This window comes from Eublepharis macularius, chromosome 1, assembly GCF_028583425.1.
Source record: "Eublepharis macularius isolate TG4126 chromosome 1, MPM_Emac_v1.0, whole genome shotgun sequence".
Lineage (NCBI taxonomy): Eukaryota > Metazoa > Chordata > Lepidosauria > Squamata > Eublepharidae > Eublepharis > Eublepharis macularius.
In genome coordinates, this window is record NC_072790.1 from 134,822,425 (window position 1) to 134,834,985 (window position 12,561).

Consider the following 12,561-nt stretch of genomic DNA (forward strand, 5'->3'; position numbering starts at 1 on the left):
CCACGGTGCTGACGCTTGCCCCCCCCCCCTCCTGCTTCCAGCTGTCCAGAGAGCGTGGGGCCTTTGAACAGCCCCCGTACAATATGTTCAGCGGGCCATTGCGTCGCAAATGTTACGGATTTCATCCACAAAAATGGAGCTGCCGTTAGTAATGCTGCGTGCAACTGGGAACGCCTGCCGCCCACTAAAGTCCCGCTAGTGCCCAGCAGCGGCGCTCTGCTTCGAGAGGAATCGTCGACGAAGGAAGTGGGTGAATTCAAGCGCCGGTCATTTGGGCTTTTCTCTTCGGCAGCCCAGAGAACCGCGAGCTAGCAAGGATCGCTGCAATGGCGGAGAGAAAGAGGAGAAGGGCATAAAGCCGGGCTGTTGCTGCGGCTACCACTTTAGGGGAGATCGCTTCAATGTCAGGGTGCAGAATGGAGGCGGATTACCCCGCCTTTGAGAACCCGCTCTGCAGCGAGCTCAAGCACATTTGCAAAAGGATCAAAGAGACCTATAAGGAGATCAAAGAAGATCTAACTCCTTACAAGGATGATCGTTACTACAGGTAAGAAAAGAGCAAGGGAAGCGCATCGTAGGCGCCCTTCATTTCCTTCCGCGCGAAGGAGAGGGGTAGTTTGAGGGAAGGCCTATGCATTTTGTTATGGAAGCGATTGTTTTAATAGTGCAGCTAGGTTTGTTGATTTAGAAAAAAATTCTAGAGTTCAAAGGCTGTAATCAACTTTCTCATGAGCAATCCTATAACAGTCAACAGGGCCCTTCGACAGCAAGCAGTTAATTCAGTACAACAGACCTATCTCACTGAGTCATAATAACCTCTCTCCCCAGAGGTTGTAAAGGTGGTACTCGCCACACAAGCGCTATTGCAGCAGCCATTGTTTATATCAATGGAAAAGGGCTTTTTCAACATCCAGGGTTTCAATATGGCTGTTCAAAAGGGAGGGCTGATTTTGCACAACTGAGCAATCCATTGATTCTATTGCAATGGGGGTTTGACCAGATATGATAGAGGGGTGTTGTTTTGCCTTAAAAAATGACAAATAGTTGCTTCTGCTAACCTTCTTGAGTGTGTCAACCCCATCCTTCAGCTTTGGAAGGTATCCTCAGAGCTCCAAAATCACTGGAGCAAAGTGCTCCACTGAACTAGCAACAAGAGAATGATCTCTCTATCTAAGAGCAGAATGGAAGGGTGGCCCCCTGTGGTATGACAGAAACCAGGCTATGGGGCCGCTTGCAAACAAGTTCTCTATGGACTCCAAAAGTATTTGGAAAACAAAGATGGCTTTGTAAATTAACCGCTCCACCAAGCAGACTTATGAGTACTGAAAAATTCTCCAGATGGAAATGGATAATACCACCTGCCAACTAAAGGAAGGGGGGACGGGAAAGGAGAAATCAGTCTGCCCAAGCCCTTGAGTTTAGTGAGGAAGATTTAGGAGCAGTGTAGTGAGATTTCTGTATTATCTCTCCTCTGTAATTCCTTGCAATCCCCCTGCTTGTTACTCTGTGAACTGGTACTGTTATCAGTTAAAATGTAAAATGACGAATTCTTATGTACTATGATCAAACTCATTAAAGTCTTAGCAGACTTTAAATACCTAGGTTTTTCTTTATAATTTCAAACTCTCATAATTTTTTAAGCAGAGTGTTTTACTATTGACTCAGGTGTCATGCAGTTTCGCTCCTGCCTACAGGCTTAGCTTGATAACAAGAGTATTTTGCCACTGGGCTGAGAGGCTCTGGCTTCAGCAATTAGAAATCTTGCGGCAACTAATTCTCTATATTCAGATAGACTAGAAGGAATCAAATGTGATTTGGTTATTATCTATGTTCCTTCACAGTTCTTTTATGTCTGTTTTGATTCTATTCTTACCTGTCAGAGTGGTTCCAGATAGTGGCTGATTCCGCACATGTTGGATAATGCACTTCCAATCCTCTTTATAGGTCATTTGGAACAGATTTTTTTGTGCGCGGAACAAAAAATCCACCTCAAACGATTGATAAAGTGCATTGAAAGTGCATTATCCAACGTGTGTGGAATCAGCCAGTGTCTGTTGGTTCCAGATGGTGGTGATGGGGAGCTTTTGCACAATGAGTATGACAATGAAAGCTCTTTTTTTGTCCCCATGCTATTTAGCGTCTACATAAAATCTCTAGAGGAAGTTGTTCAAGAATTTGGAGAGTGGCATCACTGATATACTTATGATATTCAGCTATACCCCCCCAACCCCCAATTCAGTTGAAAAATGCTGAACAGGTTCCTGGCCCTAGTAATGGACTGCATGAGGTCTATTATACTGGAGCTCAAGCCAGATAATATGGAGCTGGAAAGTGTTGGTTCCTCTTTTCTAGATGGGACTGTACTTCCTCCTAGAAATCAAATTTACCACTTTACAGGGTACTGTTGAATGACCAAAAGGCTTCTGTGGGACAAAACATCTTTAATTAGATGTCACTATGTCATGAAACTTGCTGCATGACTCAGGTCAGTTACTTTATTCTAACCTCACCTACCTCACAGGGTAGTTGTGAGGATAAAATAGAGGAAGTAAAAGCAATGTATGCCATCCTGTGCTCCTTGGAGGAAGAACAGGGTGAAAATGTAATTGACATATAGTGGTCAAGAGATAGGGCATTCTTGGTTATCCCCCCTCCTGTTGTTTACCTCCTCTCCTCTCCTTCCTACTTAAAACAACCTTGTAAGCCAAGTTAGGCTGAGGAATTGTGATAGACCCAGGGTCACCTGGCAAGCTTCTATGACAGAGCACAGATTCAAATCCGGTTATCCCATCTCCTAGTCTGACACTCTGACTACTATGCCACACCAGCTTTCAAAAGATGAACAAATAGTATCTCCAGGGCCATTCATTTAGCTCCTGTTTTGACAGATTATAGGTACCTGGTAAATATAATTTTATTTCCACAAGCTTTTAAGAGACATTTAATAGACACATTTTCTGCTTCTTTTTAGCTTTTATCAATTCTGGTTTAAACTTTTGTAGTTTGCTGCCTTAGAAACTTAGGCTGAAATATGGGGTAGAAATTCTTAAAGACACATGATATAACAGATGTTTGTTCAGATTAAAATAACCAGTGTTTTTCACTGCTGATGGATTTCCCTCTTCCACACTCTATGCATACTAATTCAGAATTAAGTTCCACTGTGTTCCAGGGGGCTAACTCTCAGTTACTTGCAGGCAAGCTTAAAGAAGGTCTGCTCAGAATCCTACTGAGGTCTAGTCAAGGGACTTTACTACAAGGAAAACGTTGTTAGGGTCGCATTGTTGGGCTGCAATCCTGGGTAGAATTATGACCTTAGAGTGCTGTTCAGGCAGTAAAAATTTCTGCCACACATACATGTGTTAGTTTTTAAAGAAAAGTGATTTTAATTCTTATCCTCACTGCAGAGACTATTTCTGCGGCTGCAGTCTTAAGTACAGTGGGACTTACTTTTGAGTAAACATGCTCCATAAATCTAGAATTAGCAGCAACTGTTACTAAGCATGCAGCTATAGGTTATCATAGATTTTGCACGCGCTGTTAATCCAAGTAAGTGAGAAATCTACCCTTTACAGTACAATTTTATGCAGAATAGCTGCATAGAATTGCAGTCGGCCTCCCTAAGTGTGGTACAAGAAACTGCAAATTCTCGAGAGCAAAGAACTAAGGCGCCCTGTCAGTCTTTCTACTTTGCACCTCTATGCGGGCGGAACTTCGTGTTCCACGGATCCACGGGAATTGTAGTTCTTTGAAAACTTACGCAATACCGATAAGGAAATCAGAAAAATCTACGAAGGAAAAAAACTACAATTCCTGGGATGTCTTGGCTCACCAGCCTATTATTTTACTTATTACTTGTCTCCCTGGAATTAATATAACAACTAGTGGACTGCAGCGGGCAGACAGTATTACATAAGCTCCTTTTATCCTTCGGGGTTTTCCCCTTACAATTTTTAAACTTCCCCGCTACACTCCTGCGGGCATTTCGGCAGCGCGCATGCGCCACATCTTCCCTCTCCTCTAAAAGACTTCATCCGCAATGAGGGGGGAATTTGAAGCCAATCGCGTTGCGTTTTACAGATCACGTGCCCTCCATCCCGCTGCCCGCCTTGAGGCGGGATTCTTCGCTGGTGACGTATACGGAAATGCGGCGCGTTGGGCACCGCTGATTTTTCTGCCACGAAGCTTGTTCGTTGATTGGTGCTGCGCTTGCTCAGTGTAGCGCCGCGGATGTAGCAATGGATATTGAACGGTGAGTTGAAACGATGGGAGAGAAGAGCCGCCCTAGTGGGTTGCGTGTCATCTTGCATTTGGGGAGGTTTCGCGCGTCGTTGCAGTGACCGTGCTGTGGGAGCTGCTGGTTCTCTTGTGCGCAGTCTTTCACCTCGCGTGACGAGAAGCCGGAACTTGCAGCGTTCGGCGCAGCTGGGGGCCGGCGAGAAGAGCTTCTTCTCCCACTTTTCAGTGAGGTTGTAGTTCAGTAGGAGAGATATCCCAGGCCAGGTATAAGAATCTGAAAAGATCCTGGCTAGAAGATTTCCTCAAATCTGTTGTCCTGTTTTCAACAGCTCTGGAAATGGGAAATTATTAGAGTTCCCTTGAACATGTGCAGAGTGTTCTAAGTGAATAACTACAAGCAGGCCATGACAGCAACAGCTCTCCTGTTGTATGGCCCCAGCAGCTGGCATAATTTAGCCCTAATGCCTATTTCTATGGCAAAGCTGGCATCTAGAAAGCAATATTCAGTTGCTTTGAGCCTCTGTTGGGTGCGTTTGTTTACTGTTAAACTGCCATATTGTGTCAGAAGTGACTTGACAGCACATAATTGGCGCTCCTGCATTTATCATTAAGATAAGGGCTGCCAGGGCAGTGAATTTCCTTTCAGTGTGGGTTGCATCACAACACCACTCATGTTAGAAACAAAGCCCTGAGGCGCAGCCTCTGCTGAGTACCTTTCTCTTGTTAACCGATGTGAAGAATGTAAACCCGTATCTGTCACCTGTCAGGAGCCACTTGCGCTCGATCATACCACATGTCTGTTGTTGTTTAGAAGAAATACATAATGGAAGAGGGTTGCATGTGTATTTGCACACCCATCCAAGTTGCTAAGTGGTGAAGTGTGAGCTGGTGGGGCAGAGAAAGAAAATACATATTTGGGTATTAAAGGTGCCTGGAATGTTGACTGGATTGTTTTCCTGCAAAGGCATGTCCAATTGTTACAACAATACTAGGAAAGGAGTTGGAGTTCTTTGTGCCTTTACTTCTGCTGCTGTGTCTGAAGAGGAATTGCAAGCTTCATTTGTTGTAGAATCCTCTGATCTCACTGTGGGCGAGACCCATGCATTCCAGTCTGCACTATAAGAGAAGCATGTGCTCTCCCTATTTTTTAATTTTTATTCTTATTTCCATTATTGTTGACTTTCCGGAGCTGATTTTGCATTGTAGTAAACTTGATTGATTGATACAGGAGAAGCTGAAAAACCAAAAGTGGCTTTTTTGCAACTTTTCAATTCAGTATGACGTATGAATTGGATGTAATAAAATTTGAAATTAATTTTAATTTTTACAAAAATGATGTAAATTTGATACAGTGTTACTCTGGCTGAATACTTTTATCACAGGGTTTACAAATGTCTTTAGAAAAGACCTATTCACTAAATTTGAGGTGGTTCAAACTTGGATAACCCAATACTTATTTTCTGCATGTTTGACCTTTATTATCTCAAGAAGAGTAGCTGATTTTTTCTGCCTGCTTCTCAAATTCTGTAGGGACAAAAGTTAAAGAATCTGGTCCTAAAAGTTTGTTTTAATGTGAATGTCATCAGAATAGGCTGGGAAACTAGGTCAGCTGATGGTTTTCTTGCTCTTCTGTTAAGGGGTTTAATGTTATGTATCCCCAATTCTTAAACTGCAGTTTTCCAGTATCGTATATTGTAGCCCCAACCTACATATTATTATGGCTCTGGGAGGAATTCTTATGTTTGTTCATTTCCATGAAAACTTCTACCAATATTTGGAATACAGCCAAAATTAATGCTTTTCAGACAATATACCAGAAATAAGCTCTCTTAAGACCTGTTCTTCAAGGATCAAATTTATTCAGCATTTATGTCATGCCTTAGGTGTTCCATGTGCTTTATGTACATTATTTTACTAACAACTATCCTGTAAGTAATCATCATCTGTATTATTTTATTGTAAATGATGAGACAGGGCTAAGAAAATAATGGCTGGGAAGGTTTGAACAGGAGGCTTCTTTGTACACTGTTCAATTTCTTAGCTACTATTCTATAGTAGCACAGACTTCTGAAGTATACAGGTGTCTTACTCCACTTGCACCGTTCCCTTTTTATTTACAGGTCTACCTCCCTACATTTTCAGTTATGCAGTGACCAGCAAGGGCAACAATATAAAAACTATGCTTGTTAGTAACACAGGAAGTAGCTTTTGGAGGGAGCTTTGTGTATCAGCGGTATTTGCAGTTTTTAGTCTTACGCACATTTGTATTTAAAACTGCCCAAACAAAGACCTTATGCTGTTTGCTTCACATGCAAGTTGTTCCTGTGCCTACTCTGGATGAAGCCTTAATGAACTAATTGAGACAAGTGTCCAAGTTAAGTGTATATTGGAATGAAGCTCAAGGATATCCAACCACAGTAAGCATGGTTGGTATATAGGACTAGCATGTCGCATGGTCATGCAATCATTGAGAAAAATAACTTGAGTTCTGTCTCTACTGAAATTGCATGTATCATTGTTGTCTAATCCAGTACTTTTCAAGTCCTGCTGTCTCTTAACTGGAGATGCTGGGGAGAAAGGTGGGGTATAAATGAAGTAAATACAATAAACCTAGTGCTTTTTGCATGTAAAGCAGGTACTTGGCTACTGAACTGCAGTTGCTCCCTCTTGAGTGAAGCTGGACCAGAATTTTTAGTATGTACTCTCTTCAAATATTTGTTTGCTATATGAGGAAGTTGTTGGGTTTAAAAATTGCACTTCCAATTGCACTGAGATGTCAGCTATGTAGCAGATTTCTGGGTGTACACAAATTTCTGAAATCCATACCCTATTGCATTGTTGTTGATTTTTTGAACCACTGACTGTATCGACTTTCTTATAATCTGCTTTGTCTCAGTGAGAAAGGTGGACTATAAATGACGTTAATAAAAAACAATTGTAAATCACAGAAATAATCCTGTAGCTTTTTGCCCAAGCAGTCATGGTAGAGACAAAGGCATATTAAACCATTCTTGATTAATTTTTTCTGTGCGCCATGAATGTGCAATAGTTCTCTTGCCCCGCTCCTCTTGTAAATCTTCTGTTTTCTCTCTCTCTCCTGCTTTTCTGATGCTGCTGAGTGATGGGGTTAAGACGTCTTTTCCTTTAGGACTGTTGCATCAGAGGTAAATCAGGGATGATTTGGTGCGTGGTGCCTGTATTGCGCTCATACAAATAACCAGATTTGGGGCCTGGAGGTGTTTTTCTCCTGGGTCAGATTGGCTTGTGACCTGGGTGAGTTTCCTCTCTCTCTCTCTCTCTCTCTCTGCCTGTTCTTGCAGCTTGTTGACTTGGCTATCTTGCATGACTCATCTGGAGCAAGCTCTTCCTGCTGTGTACCTGCTCATCTGCTTTTGGACATCATAAAGTGTATTGAGTTGGGGAAGACTGGATGGCATTTTGCTCTCACCTTGCTCTTGGTTTCGTATGACACTTTTATTTGGCACAGTACAAAAGAGGAGCAAGTTTCTGGCTTGGGCGTATTTTGTATTCCCCCCTCCCCCAAGTAGAAATTAACACATGATCCAGCACAAAATGAGGTTCTTATCTATGCCAGAGCTTTTCTTCTGGGTGGAAACAGGTTTGTACAAAAGGGCCCTTTGTTTTCTCTCTTCTTAGTGCGATCCACATGTTTGTCTGAAAACATAAGGTTGGGAACTGCAGCTGCTGCTTCTCCATTGCAGCACACATACTGAATGATCTTAAGGGAACATCAGTTTGGGAGAAAAGCGGTCAGGACAGTTGGGATGGAAAAGTGATGGGCAGGGGAAAGGTTAAGCACCTTAAGCACTGTGTGTATGTTGCTAAATGTGTAGATAAACCCTTAATAAAAGAGTTTCTTACCTGTTGTGTATTGCAAAAGCCTTACTGCTTTAATAACTCTTTACTTGCCCCTGCTTTCTTCTCATTTCCTATCTTCTTTTAATCTTGTAATATTTGTAATGTGGAAATGAAATTATGCTTAACTAAAAAATGTAACATTAGGGAAAGCGTTCAAAGTAATAACTGAACATTTTTTAAACAGAAGCCTAATTCCTGTATGGATGATCAGTAGACTCTGTACTGAACACACCATGTTTTTGAAAGGCTACCAGATGACAGACCAGTTATAGTGTGAAAAAATGGTCCACTGTGTTTTTGTGTTGCCTTCCTATGGATTCAAGTTCAATTTTAATGGCATTTCATGACTTGAAACTTTCTTGGTGGCATGGACCCTGATTCAGTGGAGACCATGGATTCACTTCTCCATTACTATGTTGCATCAAATTGGATTTGCCTTTTGGCACATATATGTGGTACATAAGTAATAATGTAACTGTGTGCTTATATTCCGCTCTTCTGGACAGATTAGTGCCACACTTAGGGCAGTGAACAAAGTCAGTGTTATTGTTATCCCCACAATGCAGCTGGGGAGCTGGGGCTGAGAGCAGAGCTCATGGCGGCAGTGGGAGTTGAACAAGCAGAGAGTTGGTTTCCAGTCCAACCGCTTCACCACTATGCTACAGCAATAGACAGTAATCAGTGCACACACAGTTTGCTTGTGTCAGGTTTGTGTCAGCTGAAAGATTATCATCCGTTGTATCAGAGTTACAAATGCGCCTCCTTGTAGTCTCTGCTTAGCTGTGAGATATTGAGAGAGATGTTTGTCCGTATGCTTCTATCTAGTCAGTGTTTTGAATGGAGTTTTCTAGTGGCCACCTTATTGGGTTAGCTTTCTGAAGAAAATATAGTACACTTAAATGCTGTCACTGAATGCTTGTCTGCAGTATACTGACATGTTCTCTTTCTTGTTTGTAGGTTGGCCCCAATGCGATTGTACACGCTATCCAAACGGCACTTTGTCTTGGTCTTTGTCGTGTTCTTCATTTGTTTTGGTGTAACTGTCTTAATAGGCATAGCAGGTAAGACTTTTCTATAAAAGATTATATTCAGTATCATACTTACCTCACATTTGTAGGCTCTGGTATATCTTAGGAAGATCTTGAGTCTTATTAAGGACTGAACGAAGAGAGTTTATTCAAGAACTACAACTTTGATAGAAAGCAGATAGAAAGAATAGACGCTAACTAACTTAATAAACTGGGAGAGGGGACTTCCGGGAAGAAGCAGGAAGTAGCCAAACAGTGCAGTCCTATGCAGAGTTACTCCAATCTAAGCCCATTGAAGTCAATGGCCTTAGACTGGAGTAACTCTACATAGGATTGCACTGTAAGAATACCAATCTGGAGACATGCAAGAAGGACAGAAGAGAGGAAGAAGGATCTTATTTTGCTATCTAACTGTCAGATTTGCTGTCCCCTGTAGGTATTCTGTGTCTTCTGCCTTCTCTGTACACAACTCTTCCCTACTCTTGTGTTTTCACATCTTGTTGGCTATATTTGGAGTGGGTCCCTCCTTGGTTTAGTTGGTTCTCTGTACACAAGACATTGTATTTCCAACAACATTTACCCTTATAGCAATGAGAAAAATACAAAATATTTCCTTCATTCCTTCATAGTGTTTCCTTCATTTCTTTGTGCAGGGTTGTATTGTGAGAAGGGGAAAGTGATCTTGAACAAGCTTCTTCTACTCATAACAACAACAACAACAACATTCAATTTATATACCACCCTTCAGGACAACTTAGTGCCCACTCAGAGTGGTTTACAAAGTATGCTACTGTTATCCCCACAACAAAACACCCTGTGAGGTGGATGAGGCTGAGAGAGCTCCAGAGAGCCATGACTAGCCCAAGGTCACCCAGCTGGCTTCAAGTGGAGGAGTGGGGAATCAAACCCAGCTCTCCAGATTAGAGTCCTGCGCTTTTAACCACTACACCAAACTGGAGCCAACCCATAGAAAATCATGATTGTATGCATGTGCCAACCCCCGCCCCCCATACACACACTGTTAACCATTTGGTGAAGTGGATTTCTTTACAGAATCTCCCTTGAGAACCTCATGGTACTTTGTACCATGTTGGAAGAATCATCTTGACTTTTTAAAATCCTTATAAAGTTACTTGGGTAAACTGATTCATTAACTTGAGCCCAACATATTGATAGCTGTTTTACTTGTAAAGAATGCTTTGCATTCACCTTCTGAAAAGTAGATTTTGTGACTTTTGTTTCTTTAACAAGAATCAGAGAACTCTGATGCTTCAGAACTTGGAGTTCAAAGCAACAAATAGGGAGGCATAGAAGAAAGAAAAATGGCAGAAGAAGATGCCATTCAGGGTAAGGATAATGAGACAGTGTTGAGCAGAGTGCAAGGGTGGGCTCTGCAGGCTACTTTCTTCTCTCCCGCTGTCCAAATCTTCCATCAGTTCAATTGTTTGAGGGTTTATGTTGGAGCAGGTAAACCCTTTTCTTGATACACTCAATAGACTCTAGTATTGCCGAAGTACACTAATGAAACATTACTTTTCTGGGGATTCATTTTCTGCAGTCTAGGTTTTCTTCTAGAGCTTAGTTTTTACACTTTTTCATGCTATGCTCCCATTCCAGGTAGCCTTCCAGTTAGCATCCTTATTCTCTTGACTAATTCTCAGATCTGCTTTTGATAGAGGCAAAAGTTTCTTCTGCTCATGCCCAGTGGGGGAACTGTGTAGGTGTAAAGAGCGGATGAAGCTATTTGCCAGGCGCAGAGAAATTTCAGGTCTCTTCTGGCTTTGAAAAACTATTGTATGTGGGGACTAAAAATATTCTAGAAAATGGTTTACTATATATCTATTTTTAAGACATATTTCCATTTTTCAAAAATAATATGTAATATTGACACTTCTATAGTATAATCTGGGTAAAGAATGATCCACTCTTTATTAGGACCCCAGTACAAGTCCTGTTTCTCTTTTGCCAAATGTAAAAGTCTCACCCCCAGTCATAGAAACTGGATGATTACAGGATCTGGTTTGTTTACACTGCTCAGTACCTGAGGAATCCGGTAGGCTTGTTCAGTCTGCAACTGATAATCAGCAGGGAGCTGCAGAACCTTATGAAGTAAAATCTCTATGAGTTCAATCAGCCTTTTCTGTCCTGTATTTTCAGATAACCCAAGAACACGAATATTTAGATGCTGGATATAAGTCTCTAGATGAGAGATTCAGTTAGAGAGAACATTATGTGAAGCTGAGACACCCATCTCATGAGCGAAGGTTCAGTCTTCCAAGGCAGCATATTTAGTCTCCATGTGTTGAACTCATATACTGATAGCCTCAGTTGACTCCCAAAGTTGTTGAATCGACTTATCAATTGCCTTATCGTTAGCGGAAAATTCTTTTAGTTGCTCAGATTGTTTTTCCATCTGAGCCCCATATTTTTCAGCAGAGAAATTACTTCTCCCTGAGCTTCCACACCAGCTCCAGGGGAAGAAGGAAGAACTGTCTTTGTATCTTTCCCCTTATGGCTCATATTTGAAAGTTATAAACCCACTTCTCTCAAGTTGAAAGCAAGAGAAAATGCAAAACCGTAAATAAAGGCAAATTACTGCTGCATCAAAGAAGATCACTCCAAATCAAAGTATTGTTACCCAAACGGGGGTCTCCTTGTGAGCTGGGGGAATTAGTGTGCAAGGAGAGGCAGTGAGACGGGGTAACGAGCAAGATCTCTACCTCTATAAATGGGGATTGTTCCTCTAGAGAACTCTTTTTAATAAACAAGCAGATGTTCAGTCAAGAAGAGTTTTTATTTATCCTACTATATAAAAGGCTAACCGTGTTCCTGTCAACTCACTTCCTACCCTAGTTCACCTCTAGAAGGTGCTGCCGTAGAGGGAAGCCAAGGCCAGAATCAGGCACGAATCAGGCAGCAATACCGCCCCCCCTCCTGCCCAGGATGAGGAGTGGAACAGGTGGTAATGCTTGCCCCCTGCCTTCCCCCAGCTGGGATCAGGAGCAGATACAAAATAATAGTCCAAGAGGGACAAAACACTCCCCTTCCATGTCTTCAAAGGACGCAGGATAACAACTCTGAGTTCAAAATGCAAGGTTAATTGCCCGAGCTGAGGCCAGCTAGAACATCAGATTTCATCTCACGGACTTCCTCAGGGGCAACCACGGATCACCATACAAGCCTTCAATTCTTTCTTTGAACCCAGAGGGTGACACTGACGGGACAATCTATCTCTGTGGATCCCTGGTTCTGGAAACAAGCTGAAGACATCTGCAAAAAGAAAAAAGAGAGAAAATTTGAACATCTAAAAAGGACAAAAAACTACTGACACTTACCTTGTATTTTGAACTCAGAGTTGTTACCCTACTTCCTTTGAAGACGCGGAAGGGGAGTGTTTTGTCCCTCTTGGACTATT

General features: G+C 42.0%; 1 protein-coding gene across 3 annotated transcripts in view; it reads left to right on the forward strand.

Annotated features, from left to right (window-relative positions):
• Window positions 1-319: 319 nt before the first annotated feature.
• TMEM181 (transmembrane protein 181) overlaps window positions 320-12,561 on the forward strand; it is a 46,032-nt gene continuing 33,790 nt past the window's right edge. For 2 of the 3 annotated variants that reach the window (XM_055001860.1, XM_055001868.1), the window contains exons 1-2: window positions 320-547; window positions 9,076-9,179. In XM_055001860.1, coding sequence (XP_054857835.1) covers window positions 402-547; window positions 9,076-9,179 — 250 coding nt within the window. In that variant the 5' untranslated portion in view covers window positions 320-401. Of the gene's footprint in view, window positions 548-4,163; window positions 4,253-9,075; window positions 9,180-12,561 lie in introns of those variants that run through there. The other variant, XM_055001876.1, reaches the window with a different exon arrangement.